At 47.3% G+C, this 17,918-nt stretch overlaps 1 protein-coding gene across 1 annotated transcript; it reads right to left on the bottom strand.

Annotated features, from left to right (window-relative positions):
- Positions 1–2,500: 2,500 nt before the first annotated feature.
- TAT (tyrosine aminotransferase) lies at positions 2,501–11,832 on the bottom strand. Its single transcript, XM_005424789.3, has 12 exons — positions 11,504–11,832; positions 9,649–9,891; positions 9,365–9,469; positions 8,528–8,595; positions 7,989–8,147; positions 7,682–7,820; positions 7,112–7,164; positions 6,603–6,755; positions 5,576–5,704; positions 5,052–5,135; positions 3,405–3,503; positions 2,501–2,667 (listed from the first exon to the last, which is right to left on the bottom strand). The coding sequence occupies exons 2-12, from the start codon at positions 9,881–9,883 to the stop codon at positions 2,524–2,526; spliced, it is 1,368 nt and encodes a 455-aa protein (XP_005424846.1). The 5' UTR covers positions 9,884–9,891; positions 11,504–11,832; the 3' UTR covers positions 2,501–2,523.
- Positions 11,833–17,918: the final 6,086 nt, after the last annotated feature.

The raw sequence follows: 17,918 nt of genomic DNA, 5'->3' as shown, positions 1-17,918 counted from the left end.
CATGTTCAATAGGGTGGTTCTAAGTCTAGCACAGGCCTGTGTTATATAAAGACAGATGTACCACTTACCAAACACACAAGACTAAACAACAATTAGTATATGTGGTTTTCTACACTTCACCTGCAAGACACTTGAGTCTATTTACAATCTTCCTTGCCAATCTTCCTTTATTTTCCCACAATCAGTTATAAGGCCACTGGGGCAGCTCTGCTAAAGCTCTGCAGATCTTGTCTGAGCATCTCTGAAGAGCAGCTTGAGATCTGTCTTGACTTCTTCCTTGGTCTCAATGCTGCAGGGGTTTCCTTTGGCACAGAGTACCTCCAAACTCCAACTCAGGCTATGTATGGCTACAAACTTAGTTTGTATGGCTGGCAGGGTGCTCTAACCTACGCCCACACTGTGACGCAAAGCATCTCTGAGTATAATACCTGAAAAATGATACTAGCACATTTGTGGTTTAATGCTAGTTTGCTATTGCCTCAGGAAAACTAGGTGTGGTCAGAAGGATATGTTTACAAAAGATGACAATGGAGGATGTGGCTTTGAGAAATCAAGATATCCTGAGATTTATGAGATATATATATATGCCTATGTCTCTTGCTCTCTCAGCCTTCTCAGTCAAATGTGGCTGGGTTAAAAAGAAACAGGATTGTATTAATTATTGTAGAATATTTGCATATTAACAGACATCTCTTTTTTTCTGAAAGAAAAGGGGTTCCTGAAGGAAGAGTGATCTCAAAGGATCAGCTTTCTCTAAAACCAGGATCTGTTTATTAGTAATGGGGATTAAAGCCACAGAACCTAAGGTACATGGAGAAGAGCTGAAGGAAGCAGATGGTACATGAAAGCTGTAGTAGGTTCAAGATGGCATAACAATGCAGCAACATCATGCTGTAACGGTCTCCTGGTCCAACAGACCCTTCATACATCACCCTGCTTGTTACTTGTCAATGTCTTTTCTTAAGCAGTTCTGGTTATTCAGCTCTATTTGAAGGTCTAATGGCATGAAATCTCTGAAGCTGTGTACCATTCACTCATAGCCCCAGCTTCCCTCTCTTTTTGTTCTGGGATTGCTTTCTGTGAAAGGAAAAGATGTAGCATGGACACTCAGCTGACATGTCAAAGACTTTTCCATACACTGCTATCTTTCTCATTTAGCCCTCCCCTCTAATGGAGTACTGGTACGCAGATTTTGTACTGGGCAAGGTAAGGGGAGACAAAGAGACCATTATGGAACCTGGCAGGCCTGGCCAGGTGTAATCTAGAGCCAGCTCCTGTCACTGGGGAGGCAGGGTTGACCTGTGGATCCCAACCCTGCGGGAGGACACATGAACAGAGCTGCAGGCGGCAATGTAAGGCACTCCACAAGTTGCCCGTCTGATAGTTCCAGAAATGGAACATCTCACCTGAACATCTGACCAGAACACGTGTTGCAATGGGCATTATCATCTCCTCCCATTTCCACTGAATAAACAGACAACAGGCCACCAGTTCCTTATTACTTTATGGAGCTGACGTATTCAGCAATCAGTAACCCTGGTACCACTGGCATGTCACAAACACCACATATAGTATGAGCCATGGGGTGCCACCCCATGATTCACCACTACAGCAGGAAAGGCATGCCAAGCCTTGAGTATTTAGGCATGGCTGGCTCCAGTCCTGGGGACAGCTGCCTCCCTGCAGCAGCAAGCACAGCACTCACTGTTCTGCTGGGGTCCACACTGGGGGAGGCTGTGAGGGCCAAGGAGAAGGTGCAGACATGACTGTTCTGTGGGGAGGGGACAGGCTGCCACAGCAAGCTGCCAACATCATCAGGGCAGGAGGAGCTGTTTCCAGTTGGTGTCAAGCTTTCAGGGCCCATCCTGCTCTCAGGGTTGGTGGGTTTCTTTGGGGGTCTGAATCACTCTCACCATATCCCCGCTGGCACACAGGATGGCCCTGGGCACGCAGGCACATGCCTGGTGCACTGCAATACCATGAGGTGAGCAAAGGTGACCCACACAATGACCAAGCCTAACCTAGCGCAACAGTAGGACAGTGCAGGACTGCCACGTCAGAATTTTTATTAATAAAAAAGTTACAATAACTTACTCCCTTTATCACGCAAAGGGCTCAGTATAAAGAGCTCTGGCTCCTAAGGTAACACAGGGAAGTGAGAGGTGGGTACTTTTCTCTTATCCTCCAGGACAGCAGCCTTCTCCTGTCCCCAAGGGGAAGTGTGGCCAACACAGGAGCCACAGGCCAAGAGGGCCCTTGCCACAGGGCCCAACCCAGGAACAACCTTTTGCCCCTGCTTGCAGCTGGTTCACAGGTAGTACAGACCAACACAGGGCACAGATGCTGAGTCTACAGAGACATGGGGGACTGGAAGCAAGAGGATGTGCAAGCTCTAGTGGAGGAGGACAGAGAAGTGTCTTCCTCTTTCCATAATGCTGAGGAGTCTGTGGAGCACAAAAAGTGAAGCAGCAGGACAGTGGCTGCTTACAGGCAGGCCTGACAGAGGCAGGGGGCCAGCTGTAGCTACTTGTCACACTCCAGATCCTGGGCCCCCTCAGCACCCTGGTAGTGCATCTCACAGAACTCCTGAATGCGACTGCAGGCCTCCAAGATCATCTCCTCAGGCACGGTGGTCACTACACGGAAGAAGTTTGGGTATTCAAAGCACTGAAATGAGAAAAGATGAAGCTGGCAGATTACCTGGGATAGTGCCAGTTTTAGAGCCCTGCCTTGGCACCATGAGCTGCATCAGCACATGAATACAATCAGTGTAGAAGAGGAGGGCTTGGTTCTTGCTGCCTTAGACCGTTTTTCCTGTTCCAAGCAAATCTCCCATCTCCATCTGTGTAGACATGATGCTGTGAGGGTGACAGGCCAGAGGACTTTGTGTGAACTGTGCAGACTAGACTGTGCAGGGAATGGGCTGAAAGGAGTTAGCAAAGGAGAGGGCTGGAGAATATTTAAGGCCCTGTCCATATTCAGTGTTGGAAATGAATGCAAGGCACAGATGTTCTCAGCCTTCCCTATGTCTGGAGGGGTGAGGGACTGGAAACAGACTGAGGAAAGGAACACAGGTGGGAGCACTCCTCTGAGGGAGCACCTTCAGCAAGGAAGTTGTGGGGTATATGAATTTCAGGGATACAGCTCTGCCAGGCTGAGAAATACTGGGCAACTCTGGAGTTGGGAAGATCCTGGCAGCCTGGCTGAGGGCTGTTAGTGAGCCAGAGACTGCCACACATAGCACGGGGAGCTGACAGCCAGCTCCTACACACTATTACATTACTATGGACACTTGCATACACAACTCCCAGCCTGTCCTCAGAGCTCAGGGATGCAAACCCCTACAGTTTCTTCCACCCTGCTTTGACCTTGCAGCTCTTTGGGGCTCTCAGTGTTAGGCTCACCGTGGCTGGCAAGCAGAACACAGACTGCTCCGAGATGAGTCGCTCAGTGAACTCCACATCATTTTCAAACTCCGGAAAATGCTCCATCTCTATCTCAACCTGCAGCAGAGGGATGTAACATGGCAATCAAGGGCACCACAACTATCTACAGTGTCCTTGTTTACACATATGGCCCAGTGACTTCCCAGTCAAGAGCAACTGTCTGCCCTCAATTTTTGCTTATGATTTGGGCTGCCTGGGATGCAAGAGAGAAACATATAAAAAACCCAAAACCTGGGCTTCTGAAAAAGCCTTCATTAACTACCTAAAGATGGAATTTCAGTTAAATGCTGCTTCAATAAAAAAGCACCTGATAGAAAAGACATGGTAACCAATTAGAAGTGAAAAGGAATAAATAAGATAGAGACAAAGCTTGGTAGAGAACTCAATATGCATTAATAATCCTGTCATGAAAGAAAAAACCCTAATGCTTTGGTTTAAAATAAAAAGAAATATAGCAAGGTCTAGAACATTATGAACAAAATAAATCCTTGTAGGATGATGGAATTAGTAAAATGACATGAAAATGGTAAAATCTTCAATAAATATTTCTTTTTTGTATTTGGAAAAAAGGCGGCTGTCCGTCTCACATAAAGACAGTGCTATTCTGGCCATTTGTTTATAGCGTCAGAATGGTTTGGATTAGAAGGGACCTTAAAGCTCATTTAGTTCAATGCTTCCACTACGGGCATGGCTGCCACCCACTAGATCAGCTTGTTCAGGGCCTCATCCAGACTGACCTTTACAACCAAAGAAGATTTTTAAAATCTCATGAAAATATTCTTAAACAGGTAATTTAAGAGATACTTTGCATACATAAGTTCTGAAAGAGCTAGTAGAAAATAAAAATAAACACGTGATTTAATTAGAAATAGATGGCCAGCAACTGCAGAAATACAATAAATGCGAAAGAATCTTAGAGCTGTGCCTCTACCTAACAAGCATAAGCAAAACGACCTGTGTAGCTCTGAGTAAAATTTGAAACAGGGTCAAGTGATAAGGATTTTTCTATAGAAATGAGTGAGACATATACTGCAGTATTGTCCAGTTCTGAGTCCACATTTTAAGAGTGAATGAAAGCTGGAGACATTAGGAAACAGAACAAAATAAAAGGAAAAAAATTTCAAATGTGTCAAAGTGTCATAAATTTCTCAATTGAGCTTGATGACATGAAAAAGGAAATTTTAGCACATTATAAACTTTAAAGCAAACAGGCATAGGAAAAGGCAGAAGAAAAGGCAACACCAGAGGCAGAAGACAGGCATGCTAGTATGAAGAAGGCTTCATCTTCTACAGGAGGTATGATATTCTGCCTTGTTTTATAATAGGGGCTTCCAATTGCCAGAAGGCTTCATATCCAGGTGAAACAGCCTTGTCTTGAAAAGTCATGGAGTTCTGTGCAGAAGCAAGTGGGTTAAGTGCACTGGCCTCTGCTCTGTAAGCAGTTAACAGCATATCCTGGCCTTCTAAGGTGACCAAGGGATGCATTTACCGCACAGGGCAATTTGAAAATGCACAGTAACGGAGACCTGGTGGCAAGTACCAATCTGAAACACTGACTAGCTCTGGCAACCAGGCCTAGTGGGAGTGTTGGCAATCCTCACTTACCATCAGGTACATGGCTCCAGCAGGCCTGACAGGCTGAAGGCCAGGGATAGCTGATAAGGCAGCATAACAAAGGTCAGCATTAGACTGAAAAGCAAGAAGGAGAAATTTCAAAACAGGAGAAATTCCAGAAAACAGGTCAATGATTGGAAGCCAAACTCTGGACTGGGACTATGAACAGATTTGCCTACTGCAAATAAAGGGACAACAAATGCAAACAGTACGGGAGATCATGGCCTTGAGCGCAGCAGGTGTTACTGAGCTGAGCTCAGAAAGTCAATGCCAAACTCCATCCCGAGTCAGCAGCTACAGCTGCAGAGATAGGCTGCCTGGACGTTATCACAGTCATTATTTCTGCCCATTTACAATGTCTCCTGCCGGAATTTGATCTGTTGGGTCATCCTAATCACAGACAAAACTACACCTCCAAGTGGGGAGGAGGAGAGGAAGAATGGAGGGAGTCCTTTCTCTCTAGTTCATCAAACAATTTGTGAACAGTCCTTCTTGATCTATAACAGCCTGTTTACCTTGAGGATGCTTAGGGTGTTGTGATAGAACTCAGGTGGTGTTCGGTGCAAGATACGCTCCAGTGCTCCTTGGACAATTGTACAGGGTCCTAGGATCCTCTGACTCAGTCTTACAAGGCCGTCCCTGATCTGAGAAAACATAGTTTTTGCAGCTTAGATGATGCTTCCCTAAAGGAAAGGAACAGCTCCAAGGCTCACTTCCTGTATTTCTACAGCTGTTCACACCCTTCTCTTCAGTGAGCATACAAAGTACTAAAGAACATTTGTTTGACTATACGCCAGGTTTAGCAGACTATTTACAGTGTCATTCTCTGTTCCTCCATTGCAGATTGAAATGCCAACAGAGACAACTTTTGGAGCTTCCCAATCTGACTCAAACCAGGCTGGAATATAGATAATACAAATAAAGCCAGAGCTGTTCCAAATACAACTTTGCATTTCCCTTTGGTTTGTGCCCACAATCCACACTTTCAAAGCCAGGTAAGGACAATCAATATTAGCTTTTCTGCTCACTCATTTGGTCCTCTCTTCTCCCTCTTCCTCTGCAGAGAGCCTTCTAGGTGGAAAGGTCACTGCAGTAGATGGTTGTCCTTGTAACACTGCTGAAAAATAGCCAGATAAAGTACTGGCAGCACTGCAAAGTGCTTTGTTCTTACTTTTAAGAGAAACCATGTAAGAGCACATAGACACCACACATGGACTCCACATGCCTGATAAGCCATGCAATACTTTCAGTGCACACTGGAGCTGTCTGAGAAGTTAGAAGCACAGAAAAAGGACAAGGCATATATTAATGAGCAGCAGAGACACAGAATGAGTTACAGTGTAGATGTGGGTAGAAAACCATGTCTGGGAGCAGATGGAGTAAGGAAGGGACATGAAAGAGGGGCAGAAAAGCAGGTAAGCACGACTGGGTGACATCTACATGAGAGCAAAAGTACCTGCCTGTATCAGTTAAAGACCTGGTGATCCACATACTGAAGACTCTGCGAGTCTGTTGCCATGACAGCAACACACTGGTTCTCACCTCATTACCAAAGATGTCTCTCCTGTCATGAATTAGGATCCAGCCCATCCGCCAGCCAGGGACTAGCCATCGCTTTGCCAAGCCACCGCAGGACAAGACTGGCACATTGGCGCTGAGAGTTGCAATGGGTTCATACTTGCAGTCAGCGAATACCTATGACCAGAGACTGTGTTAGGGCTGTCCCTGCCTCCTACTGTGAGCATGAGGCTTAGCAAGAAGGGATGCAGGGAAGCAATGGGAAACCGATGGTGAAAACTTCCAGCTTCCAAGTATGAACATGGTAAGTGCACAGGCATAAAAGAAAGCTGTTTGGAAAGTGGAAGGGAGCTGGACATGAGAGGTTCCCTTAGGACTGTGCCCCAAAGGACTGGGAGCTCCAGGCACGAACCCAGGCCCAGGGAAGTGGAGCTGTCCCTCGCCTTTAGAGACCTGGCTGCCAAGGCCAAGGATTAGTACATCAAAAGGGACAGGCAGCATTGTGAGTGGAAAGGACTGCAGGGGATGCTCACCATGTCTCCGTAGATCTCATCAGCCAGGATGGGCACACACTGTCTTGATGCCACTGTGGAAGAGAGGGCATTCAGCCTGGCCACCTGCACCCTCCACGGGAACAGACTTGCCCTTTGCTGCAAAGCCTGGCAGAGCTCTGAGGGAAGCTCTGTCTCAGGGCACACGGTCCCTATCTTCCTCCTACAGACTGTTCATTTGGAGAGCCTGACCACTGGCGATCCCTGCCCTGACTGAGCCTAGTTGTGCTCCAGTTGGTGGGGATTGGCAGCACAGCCCTCCCTGTCAGGACAAGGAAGCACAGGGCTCCTGTGAACACTCCCAGTGCAGAGCCAGAGGGGAGAAATGAGCAGTCCAAGTCACACAGAGCTCTTGAGGAAGACACATGGTCTGCATGTTCTTGCCTACATAAGACAGCACCTCTACACTGAGCAGGCCCTCATTCCTGAGGTGGAGTCAGTCAGAAGCAAAGCCTTTGGCCATGGTGCTGCAGTGACTGAGACATGAGCAATGGGGGCAGACACTACACTGCAACCATGCCCCAGGCCCCAGAAACACACAGGCAGGCTCACCTGCCAGGATCTCCTGGAGGTGGCTCTTGCTGAACACAGAGCCACAGGGGTTTGATGGGTTGTTCACAATGAGGCAAGCTGTTTTCTCATCCACCAAAGACTCCAAGTGCTCCAAATCAATTTCCCAGGCCTGCTCTGGCTAGTGAAGTGAAGAGAAAGGGAAGTAAAAGCTGAGGAACTGGATTTGCTACACAAGGTCAGGTGTGCCAGGGCACCCAGGGTTACTCTGCCACTTCCCAGGCAGAGCCAGGGTATTTCTGAGAGGAGAAACGTCAGGGCTGCCCCTTCCAGGCCTGCCACTACTTACCAAGAGATTATAGAGTTTGACCTCTATCCCCAAAGACAACGCCAGAGTCTTGTAGAGGGAGAAGCCAGGCCGTGGCACCAGAATGTTCTGGCCTGGGTTGGCCAGCACTGCCAAGGCAAGCTCTATGGCCTGGCTGCAGCCACTTGTTAAGATGACATCCTGCAAAGAGCACAGAGAAGTCAGTGGGAAGCACAACCACTCTGAAGTACTCTGGACACACAGGAGTGACATAACATCCAGGCTCAGCTCCGCCAGGGAAAGCTTCTCAGCCAAAGAAGACAGTGCCAGGGCCTGACTGAAAGCAGGGAAACTTCAGCTGGTGAAAAGAAAAACCTCCTCCTGGGGAGGGTGGAGGTGAAGGCTCCAGGAAGGGATGAGAGCAGCAGGAGGCCACCTTGGGACAAGGTGATTTGACTAGCCTTTAGTCCCATAACTGGGCAGGCAGGGAGAACTGGGGTAGGGCCCCCATGCCCCATGGTCTGCAGGCAGCAGCACCCTGTCTGCACTGCAGTGGGAGTGCCTTGGCTGGGCACCAGTACCTGGGCCTTCAGTGGTGCCTCCGGGCAGTTGTAGTATGCAGCCACAGCTTCTCGGCAGGACTGGTATCCTGAGGAAAGACGAGTCAGACATGGAAAGGAGGTTTTTACAGATTCTTTCCTTCTTGTTACCAGTACTGTTTCTTTCTTCTTACCAGTACAAGGCTGACAGCTGCTGCCCAGCTGGGGAAAGCCCATTTGGTGGCAGAGACTGTCCTACCTCAGGCCAAGCACCACGCAGCCCCAAGGCTGGGCCAGGATGGCCAAGAGCAGGGACAAACCTTGGGCAGGGAGGCAAACTCTGACCCCAGTATGTCCCAGGGACAGAAGTGACAGGAGCAGAGTGGAAGGTAGCCAGAGAGTTTTCTGAGCCAGAAGGACGCCGAGTCATGGCTTTAATTGTTTAGTGATGCCACTCTATGCCAGATCTATGCTCTGTGCATGCTTTTGGCACTAACTTCAAACAAGGCTCATGGTGTCAGTGAAGTCAGGGAGCTCAAGAGAACTCCTGGTTAAGGCAGATCAGAAAGGAGCTTGGCTATAAACCATGGCAGGGACACACAGTACCCAAGGTCTTCTAGGTTCTTGACATTCTGTCTGCCCCAATGGCTGGGGCAGCAAACAGCTTCTGCAGGATCTCCGGGCCTCAAACAGCCCACACAAGAGAGAGCACACAGGTGTATCTGGGGGATACACATACCTGTGTGTTCACGTAATGTTGGTGAGGACAACTGCAGGGTGCTAACGGAAAGATGTCTGTGGGCTCCATATACCTGCTGTGGTGTAGGACCTGGCATACGACTTCATCCAACTCTCACAGGATGAGCTTTGTCAACTTACCAACAGATGGAGCATAACCATTGTACTGTCCTGAGTCCAAAACCTCCTTCACAGCCCGTGTGACCTCATCATTTGTGGGAAGGTTTCCAAAGACCGTCGGGTCTCCTTTTCAAAGATCGAAAAAACAGTAAAGTTCTCGCTGATCTGTGACAGGCACAGAGCTGTGTGGTTGTCTGACCTATCCCTTGGTGTTCACACAAACTTTGTGCTTCAGAGCCCTGTCATCTGTCAGCCACACAGTTGATCCAAATACCTGGAGGCTTCAGCCACAGGACTATGCTCACCTAAGGATAAGGAGATCATGGCTTTCTTTGGGTTGGGTTCCACCTTCATGCTGTCTACAATGGCTCGGATGGGATTGAAAGTCTTCTTTGACATTTCAGAAGCCCTGACAGCCCATCTTGGCTTCCGACCCTTCACCTTCCCTGGTGATATGGTGTTCCCAGTGCTCTTGAGATGAACATCTAGCACAGGGGCATGATCTCCGTGGCCATTCACTTGGATCAGGTACGAGTCCATCCTGAGAGCTGTCAGTGCAAAGTGAATTTCCTGGGCTTAGTTAACACAAGTCAAACAAGGAATCTTGTTTGGGGATGCATTTAGGGATGTAGCCCACAAGTAAAACTTCCAAAAGCTGTAGACACTACTTACTGCCTATGGACAAAGCAGCAGCAGCAAGCAGGGCCCTATTTGGTGCCAGGATGTAGTGAAACCCCATGCATAAGTGAGAGAGCAATACAGTGGGAAAGATTAAGGCACTTCTGTGTGTTAGCTGCACCCCTGCCTAGCATGGACCTCCTGCACTGAGGAGGAAAAAGCCCCGCTAAAGCCAGAAGCCAAGAATTAGCAGCATGTTGTAGTCACTGCTTGACTGCAGATTCAATAGTCCACTGACAGAAGGACTAGGTCACCCACTTTCTCCCCCCAGCTATCAACTTGTACATCTCAACCTGCAAACACAAGGGCTGGCCCACTATGTGTGTTCATATGCAGTATGTTCCTCCAGTCTACAGACAGAAATGCAGCACTACAAATCAAATATCAGATGCCAAGAAGGTAGTTCTTCTTCAATGTTATCAGGATGCACTGGGCAGTGGCGGGATAGAGGTTAGACACTTACTTCTGTCAGCAGAGAACAGCCCAGCCCAGAGAGCCTAGAGTAAAAGGCAATGCTTAGGAAATGGAGCAAGACTGGTATGGCCAAGAGGGAAATCCAGGAGGCAGCACTGCCCCAAAGAGTCTATAGTTCAACCTGAGTAAAAAGCAAGGCACAGCAGAGGAACAGCAGCCTCTAAGGCCCAAAAACGGACACAAAAGTGATTTACACATCCCAGCATGTTATACCCAGAACACAAGCTAGATCAGGCAGAAAAAGCCTAACTTACAAACTGATGATTCAGGGATTTCCACCTGCAGCTTAGGGATAGGGCACAGAAGAGGCAGACCTCCTGAGCCACAAAGTCTGTTCTTGCTAATACTGGCACACTACCTTGTAATCCTGCCACAAACTGCTTATGCTTCCTATTCTGTCCTATTTCTCTGCTCCACTGAAAAGCAAGTCAGTAAACAGTGGCCCTTTCCTGATGGTAGTTGCATAGCCCCACACTCACAGATACAGCACAGCTTCCCCTTCCTTGATGTAGAGACTGAGCCAGGAGGATTGTAGTGTTACCTGGTTCAGACAGGATTTACTATCTCAACAAATTTCTCACTGTTTCAGTGAAGTTTGCACCTAGAGATGCCTCATGCTGCTGCAGTTACTCTACCAGCAATGCATTATTAGGCCATTTATAGCAACCCAGGCTGATCTAACAGGGTCACAAAGCAAGACTTCAGCTTTTCTGCTGAAACCTTCTGCATTTCCTTTCCACCAGAAGAAAGTCAGCTGAAGAAATATACAGCAGGGCTGCACAAAAAACTGAGTCTAGAAATGAAGTATGTATCTCAATTCAACAGCTGGGCTGTGTCCCAAATACACAGTCTATCCTAGCAGAGCCCTTACACCACCCTGCAACATAGTTCTTCTAAAAAGGGGAGCTGTAGACACAGACACAATAGATACCTTCAGTGCAGGCAGCCAGGGAAGAACTCCCCATTACCCACCTGAAAGAAGCAAGGCACCAGAACACAACACCTTACCTTCTACAGCACAGACAGGGAGACACCAACAAGCCTGGGGGTCCAGTCCCTAGTTTTCATCCAGGACAAATCCCCTTGAGAGGAAAGTCCTGTGAATTTTTGCCCATGAAATAATCCCCAAAACTGGGCGTTGAGACTGAATCATTTAGCCATTGGCCCACAGAGAGGGCTGCTCTCCCCACCCAAAAATGACCTCTCCTCCCCTTTGCAATTGTAGTCACTTCAAACACCTGGAACATGGCTCTGCATTAACTCTTTCTGGGGGCAGCCTAAGGACACAGCTTGGCTTCCTGGCATGCCTAGGCTGCCATCCTCTGTCACCACTTTCCTCAGTCTACAAACACAGCTGGAGGCAAATCTGCAGAGTCCAGGTATTCCAGCACTAGCACCTTGTAATTCACTGAGAGTGGATTGATGGACTGTAAAGCTTGAGGATGCCATCAGTCTGTCCTGACCTAAGACTTTCTGGAATCCCAGTTCACCAGCTGACAAACACCAATTTGGGGCTTCATTACAATTGATTACAATTGGGAGGCATCTTCCTCAATAAACTAAAGGGAGGAAAGCATTTCCCTAGCCAGTGCTTTGGAGGCATCAGGACCTGAAGGATTAAAGTAAGCTCAAGTTGTCATTGGTTTGGAGGTTTGCTTTTTTTTTTTTTTTTTTTTTTTTTTTTTTTTTTTTTTTTTTTTTTTTTTTTTTTTTTTTTTTTTTTTTTTTTTTTTTTTTTTTTTTTTTGTTGGCTTGGTTTGGTTTTTTGGTTTTTTTTTGGCTGCTGCAAGACCCAAGTAAACCCATAATTCTGGCAGCCAGCAGAAATTATGCAATTCTTCCCTCTTTGATGGTATTGCAAACCACAGATGATACCATTCCCAGAAGGCCGTTTTTTGCTAAGTGATGTGAACCTATGGCTTCCTGCCTCAATTCCTCCATGGCTAGGATAAATGAGAGACATCTGCATCCTTCCTGCCTTTCAAGGGCTGCTCCAAGTCTTCCCTTATTGCCATGGCAGCAAATGGCCAGAGACTGAAGAGTTGCTCAGGGACAAGAGGGACTTGCCAACCTTCGAGCAAACAGACTGCTAATGCCTTCACTGCAGAGGCCAGTGGTCACTGTGAATTTTACCTGTTTATACCTGTACCCGAGATGGAGGACAAAGGACCTTGCATTCAACCCATGCTCACTACACAACCATCAGTAAGGCTGCAGCTCCCCAGGTGACATGAATAGCCCCTTCCCTCAGTGCTGTAGCTGGGCTGACACTGCTGGGGAGCCATGACCTGCTGTTGACCACAGTATTGCAATGGGCACTTCTGAGGCCACAATGAGGGCCAAGGATTCAGGGCTGCAGACAGGTTGGAAGGCGGTGGAGGGTGCTCAGCAGGTCTAGCCAGGATCCTTAGCCCCAGACTGGAGGGCAGACTTCTCATTGCAACTAGCCCCAAAGCCTTTGGACAAGGAATAGCATCTTTCAAAACCCTTTCACAGAGCAACATCTTGTATTGAAGCTGTTTGGACAGTCTTCTGCTGAGGGCTGCACAATTTCTCTCTTCTTTTGACTGAAACCTGACATGAGTAACCTTTGGAAGTTTATGCAGGCCCTCTCCAAGCACCTATGGGTTATTTTCTCACTTCCCTCATCTGACCCCATCTCTTGCCATGCAACCCTGGCAGGGTTAAACACGGCATTGGGAAGCCTCAAGGACGATGCGGTATGTTCTGCCTAGCAACAATCCCCAAAGTGACGCAACTGGAGCCCTACCCATCATACTGCACACAGCAGTGGGGTTCAGGGAAGGCCACAGTGGAAGTCTGTTGCCAAGGTGGGGAAAAATGTGGCTCTGGAGACATAGGAGGCTCAGTTACATAATGTGGACAACCTGGTGAGAAGCAGGGTGAGGACAGAAATGTACAACGGCATCTGTGGGTTTCTCCTGCTATTACAAGGCCCTTCTCCTCCCACTGAATGACTCCAGTCTTCCTCCAGATGCTTTCACATGGGGTATGCAGCCCTTATCCTCACACCCCTTGTTGTGCAGTGTTTCACAGGACAAAAGCATGAACACACAACTCAGCAATTAGTATTCTAGAAATATGGCCAAGCGATCCTTCTATGGTGTGGTGAAAGAGGACAGCCATACCCTGCAGGATGCATTTCTGCCAGCAAGGCTGCCGTCTCTCTGCACTGTCAGGCCCCTAGGCTCCCCACTAACACCCCACCCCATTCACTTGTCTCCACCCTCTGTAGTTTGCTTCTCTGTCCAAGCAGGTCAACATGACAGGTATCTTGTGCATACCTCTTCAGCTCCCTCTTTCTTGTGTAGCTTGAGCAATTGATTTTTATCTCTTCCCACTGGAAGGAGAAACTAGTGAGAACTTCAGCATTTTTTATGGTACTGCCTTTCTCTGGTACCAAGGCTCCCAGAGCCCCATTTCTGTGAGCAGAGGTGAGCCAGTAAGACCAAGCAATTTGGCTTCCAGACTGAGCTGTAGACACAAAGTGGGACTGACAAACAGCTGCTTGAGGAGAGCACAGGCTCAAGCATTGCTGCGCTGACAAACCTGTCTCTGTCAAACTGCAGGTAGGTCATACACAAAGGCAGTTTTACCAATTCAGGGTGCACTGGGAGGTGCAGGGACAGACACCCAACTAGTACTCCGCATAAAAATCCACCAGGATCGGTAACAAATCACTTCACTTGTTACCTCCCCCACAAAAATTTTTTTTTTGCTTTAATTTCCAGCAATTTATGTCTACTCCTTTCAGCAGACTGCACCACCCAGCCTCTGACCACTGTGGTGCTGGGAGGGTACAGAGTCCAGCAGGTACAGGACTGGCACTGAGTCCATAGCCAGCACATTGACAGACACAGAGTGCACTCCAGGTTTGTGGGGAGTTGGAAGCACCAGTGAGCTACAGGCCCAACAGCCACGATGAAAGGCTTGCAATTCCTGTTACAGATGCTGAGAATAATGTTCCACAAAGCATGAGTGTTACTGGCTCCTGAGTGCAGGCACAGTGAAAGAAAACGTCCAGATTTGTGTCTGTTTACATCCAGGTAAATATTATCCAGGTAAGTTCATATCCTGTGTTTGACTTACGACTTCAGAGACTTGAGCTGTTGCATGGTATGTCATAGCAGCTGCCCTCCAATGGCCTTGCAGCCACTGGGACAGTGACCACCTAATGGGGGTGGTGCGGAAAGGGGCACAGTGGCTTTGTGGGGTGAGATGACACTGTGAGCTTATAGTGGGTGGCGTGGGCAGCATCAGCACTTCCTTCTCAGAAGAACACAGACAGGCCAGCCTTCTCATGACTGAATTACAGCCCCAGTGACGAAAACCTACCATCTTCTGACTAATCCACTCCTGCAATAACTGTTCATCTCCTTATAAAGTGGTGGAGTTGGAGTGTGTGTGAGAAACATTGAGGGTGCCTAAAATAAATCCCTTTTGCTTCAAGCTAAGCTCTCTGTTTTCTGGCCATGCCACAGCAAAGAGAGTGAACAAAATATTTCCCTGCTCTTGACAAGAGTTTTTTACAAGTTTGCAAGTTGTCTAGATACCTCTCTATTAACAAGCTTGCAAGCTGTTAACAGATGCTTGTTATTTGAAATGAGATGTCTGTAATCAATCTTTTTCTCATAGGTTGTATTTCTAGATATTTCTTTTGCTTTATTCTGAATCCCCTCCAGTTGATCCGCCCCCCTCTGGAAACACAGTGTGCAAAACTGAGGCCAGGCCAGTCTGAAGTGGGGGCAGAAGAATTTCTTCACACATCCTACATGTGACATTCCTGTTCATACACCCTAGAAATGTTAGTTTTTTCGCAACAGGATGACATTGTGGACTTGAGTTCAGTTTGTCATTCACAGTAACCTCCAGTTCTTTTCTACAGTACTGCTCTATCGTCATCATGCTGCACTCATTGTCCCTGTGATTATTTATTTATGTGGGACAGTCAATAAATCTGGTTGTGGTGTTCAGCAGTGATTGTGCTGCAGCTCCCAGCTGCCTCAAACTGGAGACATACGAGTCAGTTCATTACTTGCTCCTACCACTTTACCCTCCAAGTTCCCAGGGAGGGCACTGAACCAGGTCAGAGCTCTTGGTCCATGGCAAGCCAAACCACATCATTCCCTCCCTTAGCACAGCTATGATATCAGAAGTAGCCAGAAACAAAGAAGCCAAAAATAATAATAATAAATAATTACAAAGAGAAGCCAAAACAGTGGAGAAGATTAATACTGGTATCCTCAACTTCCTATTGCTCTGTTCTGCTGACTGGTATTTGTTGCAGTGAGAACAGGAACCCAGAAGATGATGCTGACCAAGTTCAGCTACAGTACTTTGAGCAGGAGTGAAGTGACACAAAGCATTTTTAAGATTTCTCATTATAGCAACAGAAATTAAATAAGATTGACTCACTTCTACAGTATCTTGAAGCTCGTACTTCACTTTTTAGCAGCAAACACTCCAGTAAAACACTGAACACATCTCCAACAGAGCAATACTTCCTGTCTCTGTCTTTGAACAAGTAAATCACAGACAAATCCAAAGAAAGCTTTATCTCAGTTTGTTGGATGAGCAGCAGCAACACTCTGCATAAGAAACACTTATTTCATCTCTTCTTGTGACTCATGATTATTCAGCTTAGTTCTTCATGTCCCTTTCAGTCAAAAGCTCTACTAAGAAAAATGGCACTGTGCATGACCCTAAAAGTTCACAAAGGGTTGCTAAATTTTTTAAACCCATCCAGCAAGGAGGCCTGCTTTCTGTCACGTCAACATGAATGATGCAACATATGCTGATGAAAAGGTGTGTGCAACAGCCTCACTGCTGAGCACCTGCATTATCTCCAGATTCCTCGTCCTAAGCTCCTGATGGATTCTCCACTTTCTAACTTTGCCCACAACTTCTGTCCCCTCTATCTGAACTGGGCTTTGAAACAATGGTTCTTTTGTTTTCCTTCTCTCTTACCTCAACCTAAGATGCATTTTCAGATCTCCAGGCTTTTGTGGAATCAGGTGAAGTGTTGAAGAGAGAGTTTTCCCACAGTGCTGAGGCGCAGTTTTTAGGCTTTTCACCGTATAAGTTTATAGGGTTATTGCTGTTGCTCCTGTAGAGACAGAAAGGTGAAACAGTCTGTTGCCACCACCAGTCTTGCAGATGGAGGAAGTGTATTTCTGCATCTTAGAGACAAATTTGAAATGTGTGCCTCTAAGGGCACATATTCAGGTACTGTCTGAGACCTCACAGTGTAACTGCTTTCCCAAAAATGTGTTTTCCTAAATGTAATGAAACTATTTCTCTGCAAATTTTTTTTTGCTGTAAAAACAAAGAGCTTTTACAAACAGTGTTTGGTCAAACTCTTGAATAAAAGCATTTGCTCTGAATGTGGAGTTTTCTGTATTTTCAAAATGTCCTGTTGTCCTTACTTTTCTCCCTTTCCTGAATCAGCTCTGCCCTTACCAGTCCTGAGAAATGCTGACACTTGTACATGGGTGAGATCCTGGACACTTGCCTTCACTCCAGCCACCACCAATAACCACAGGAATAATTCATCACCTCCTCTGCTGGAAGATGACGGCTGCTGTGCTAAGGGGTCTACCAGGATGGGAGGACAGACGGAGGGCAGCAGGACATTGTCAGTAAAAAGGTCCCATCATATAGTCTGAAGCGGCCTCCGGCAAAAAGACACAAAAAAGGGGTCTATTTCGTTCTGTATGGCTAAATATAAGGTAACATATCTAAAGAAAATTACCTGAACATGGTCTGCCAAGGGCTGAACTGGAACCTCACAGCTGCACTGCAAGACAGATCCCACGGTGTTAGTGACTGTATCTGGAGACACAGGCTCTGTGCTGGGGCAGCTGGAGAAGCAACAAAATGCTGTGCATTGTCAGGACAAGAGAGACAGTTGTTCTGCTGACGTAAACTGCGAGTGCACTTGTGTCTTGACTGCTGCATAGAGGTGCCATCACTGTTTCACAGGATGGGTTTAGGGGAGTTAGGGCAGGGCCAGAGAGGCTGGGAGTGGGGCTGCATAAGGAACAGAGAGGCACGGATGAAGTTTACAGAGGCACGAGGTGGCAGAAAAACTGAATTAAGAACACTCACCAAAACTCACAGCATAGGAAAAGGCAGAACTCGTACAATTGTGAAAATTTAGTTAGTTAAATTTAGTCAGTTTCCAGTGGGTTCTAACAAGCATGTTCTGTGGCAGGTGAGAAACGTCGAGACGTTATCGCCACAAGGGGCGGCAGGACCGTGTCCGTGGAAGCGAAGGGGAGCGGGCACACACGCCAGCAGCTGGTGAACCGTGCGCAGTTGCGGGAAGACCGCGCACCTGCGCCGGGGAGCTGAGCACCTTCAGACGGGGCAGGGCCTAGCCCGGTCGGAGCTTCCACCACTT

The sequence above is a fragment of the Geospiza fortis genome, unplaced genomic scaffold, assembly GCF_000277835.1.
Source record: "Geospiza fortis unplaced genomic scaffold, GeoFor_1.0 scaffold102, whole genome shotgun sequence".
NCBI lineage: Eukaryota > Metazoa > Chordata > Aves > Passeriformes > Thraupidae > Geospiza > Geospiza fortis.
Note: the sequence above shows the minus strand (reverse complement) of the source record. Positions and strands in the feature narration are given on the sequence as shown.

Bases quoted from the DNA above. Each gene is read 5' to 3' on its own strand.
- TAT (XM_005424789.3), bottom strand. From the start codon at position 9,883: ATGGACTCGTACCTGATCCAAGTGAATGGCCACGGAGATCATGCCCCT. The intron at 8,596-9,364 runs GTAAGTTGACAA...GTCTTTCCTCAG, and splicing joins TGGTTATGCTCCATCTGTTG to GATACCAGTCCTGCCGAGAA. The intron at 6,756-7,111 runs GTGAGCATCCCC...CTCTGGTCATAG, and splicing joins ATGAGATCTACGGAGACATG to GTATTCGCTGACTGCAAGTA.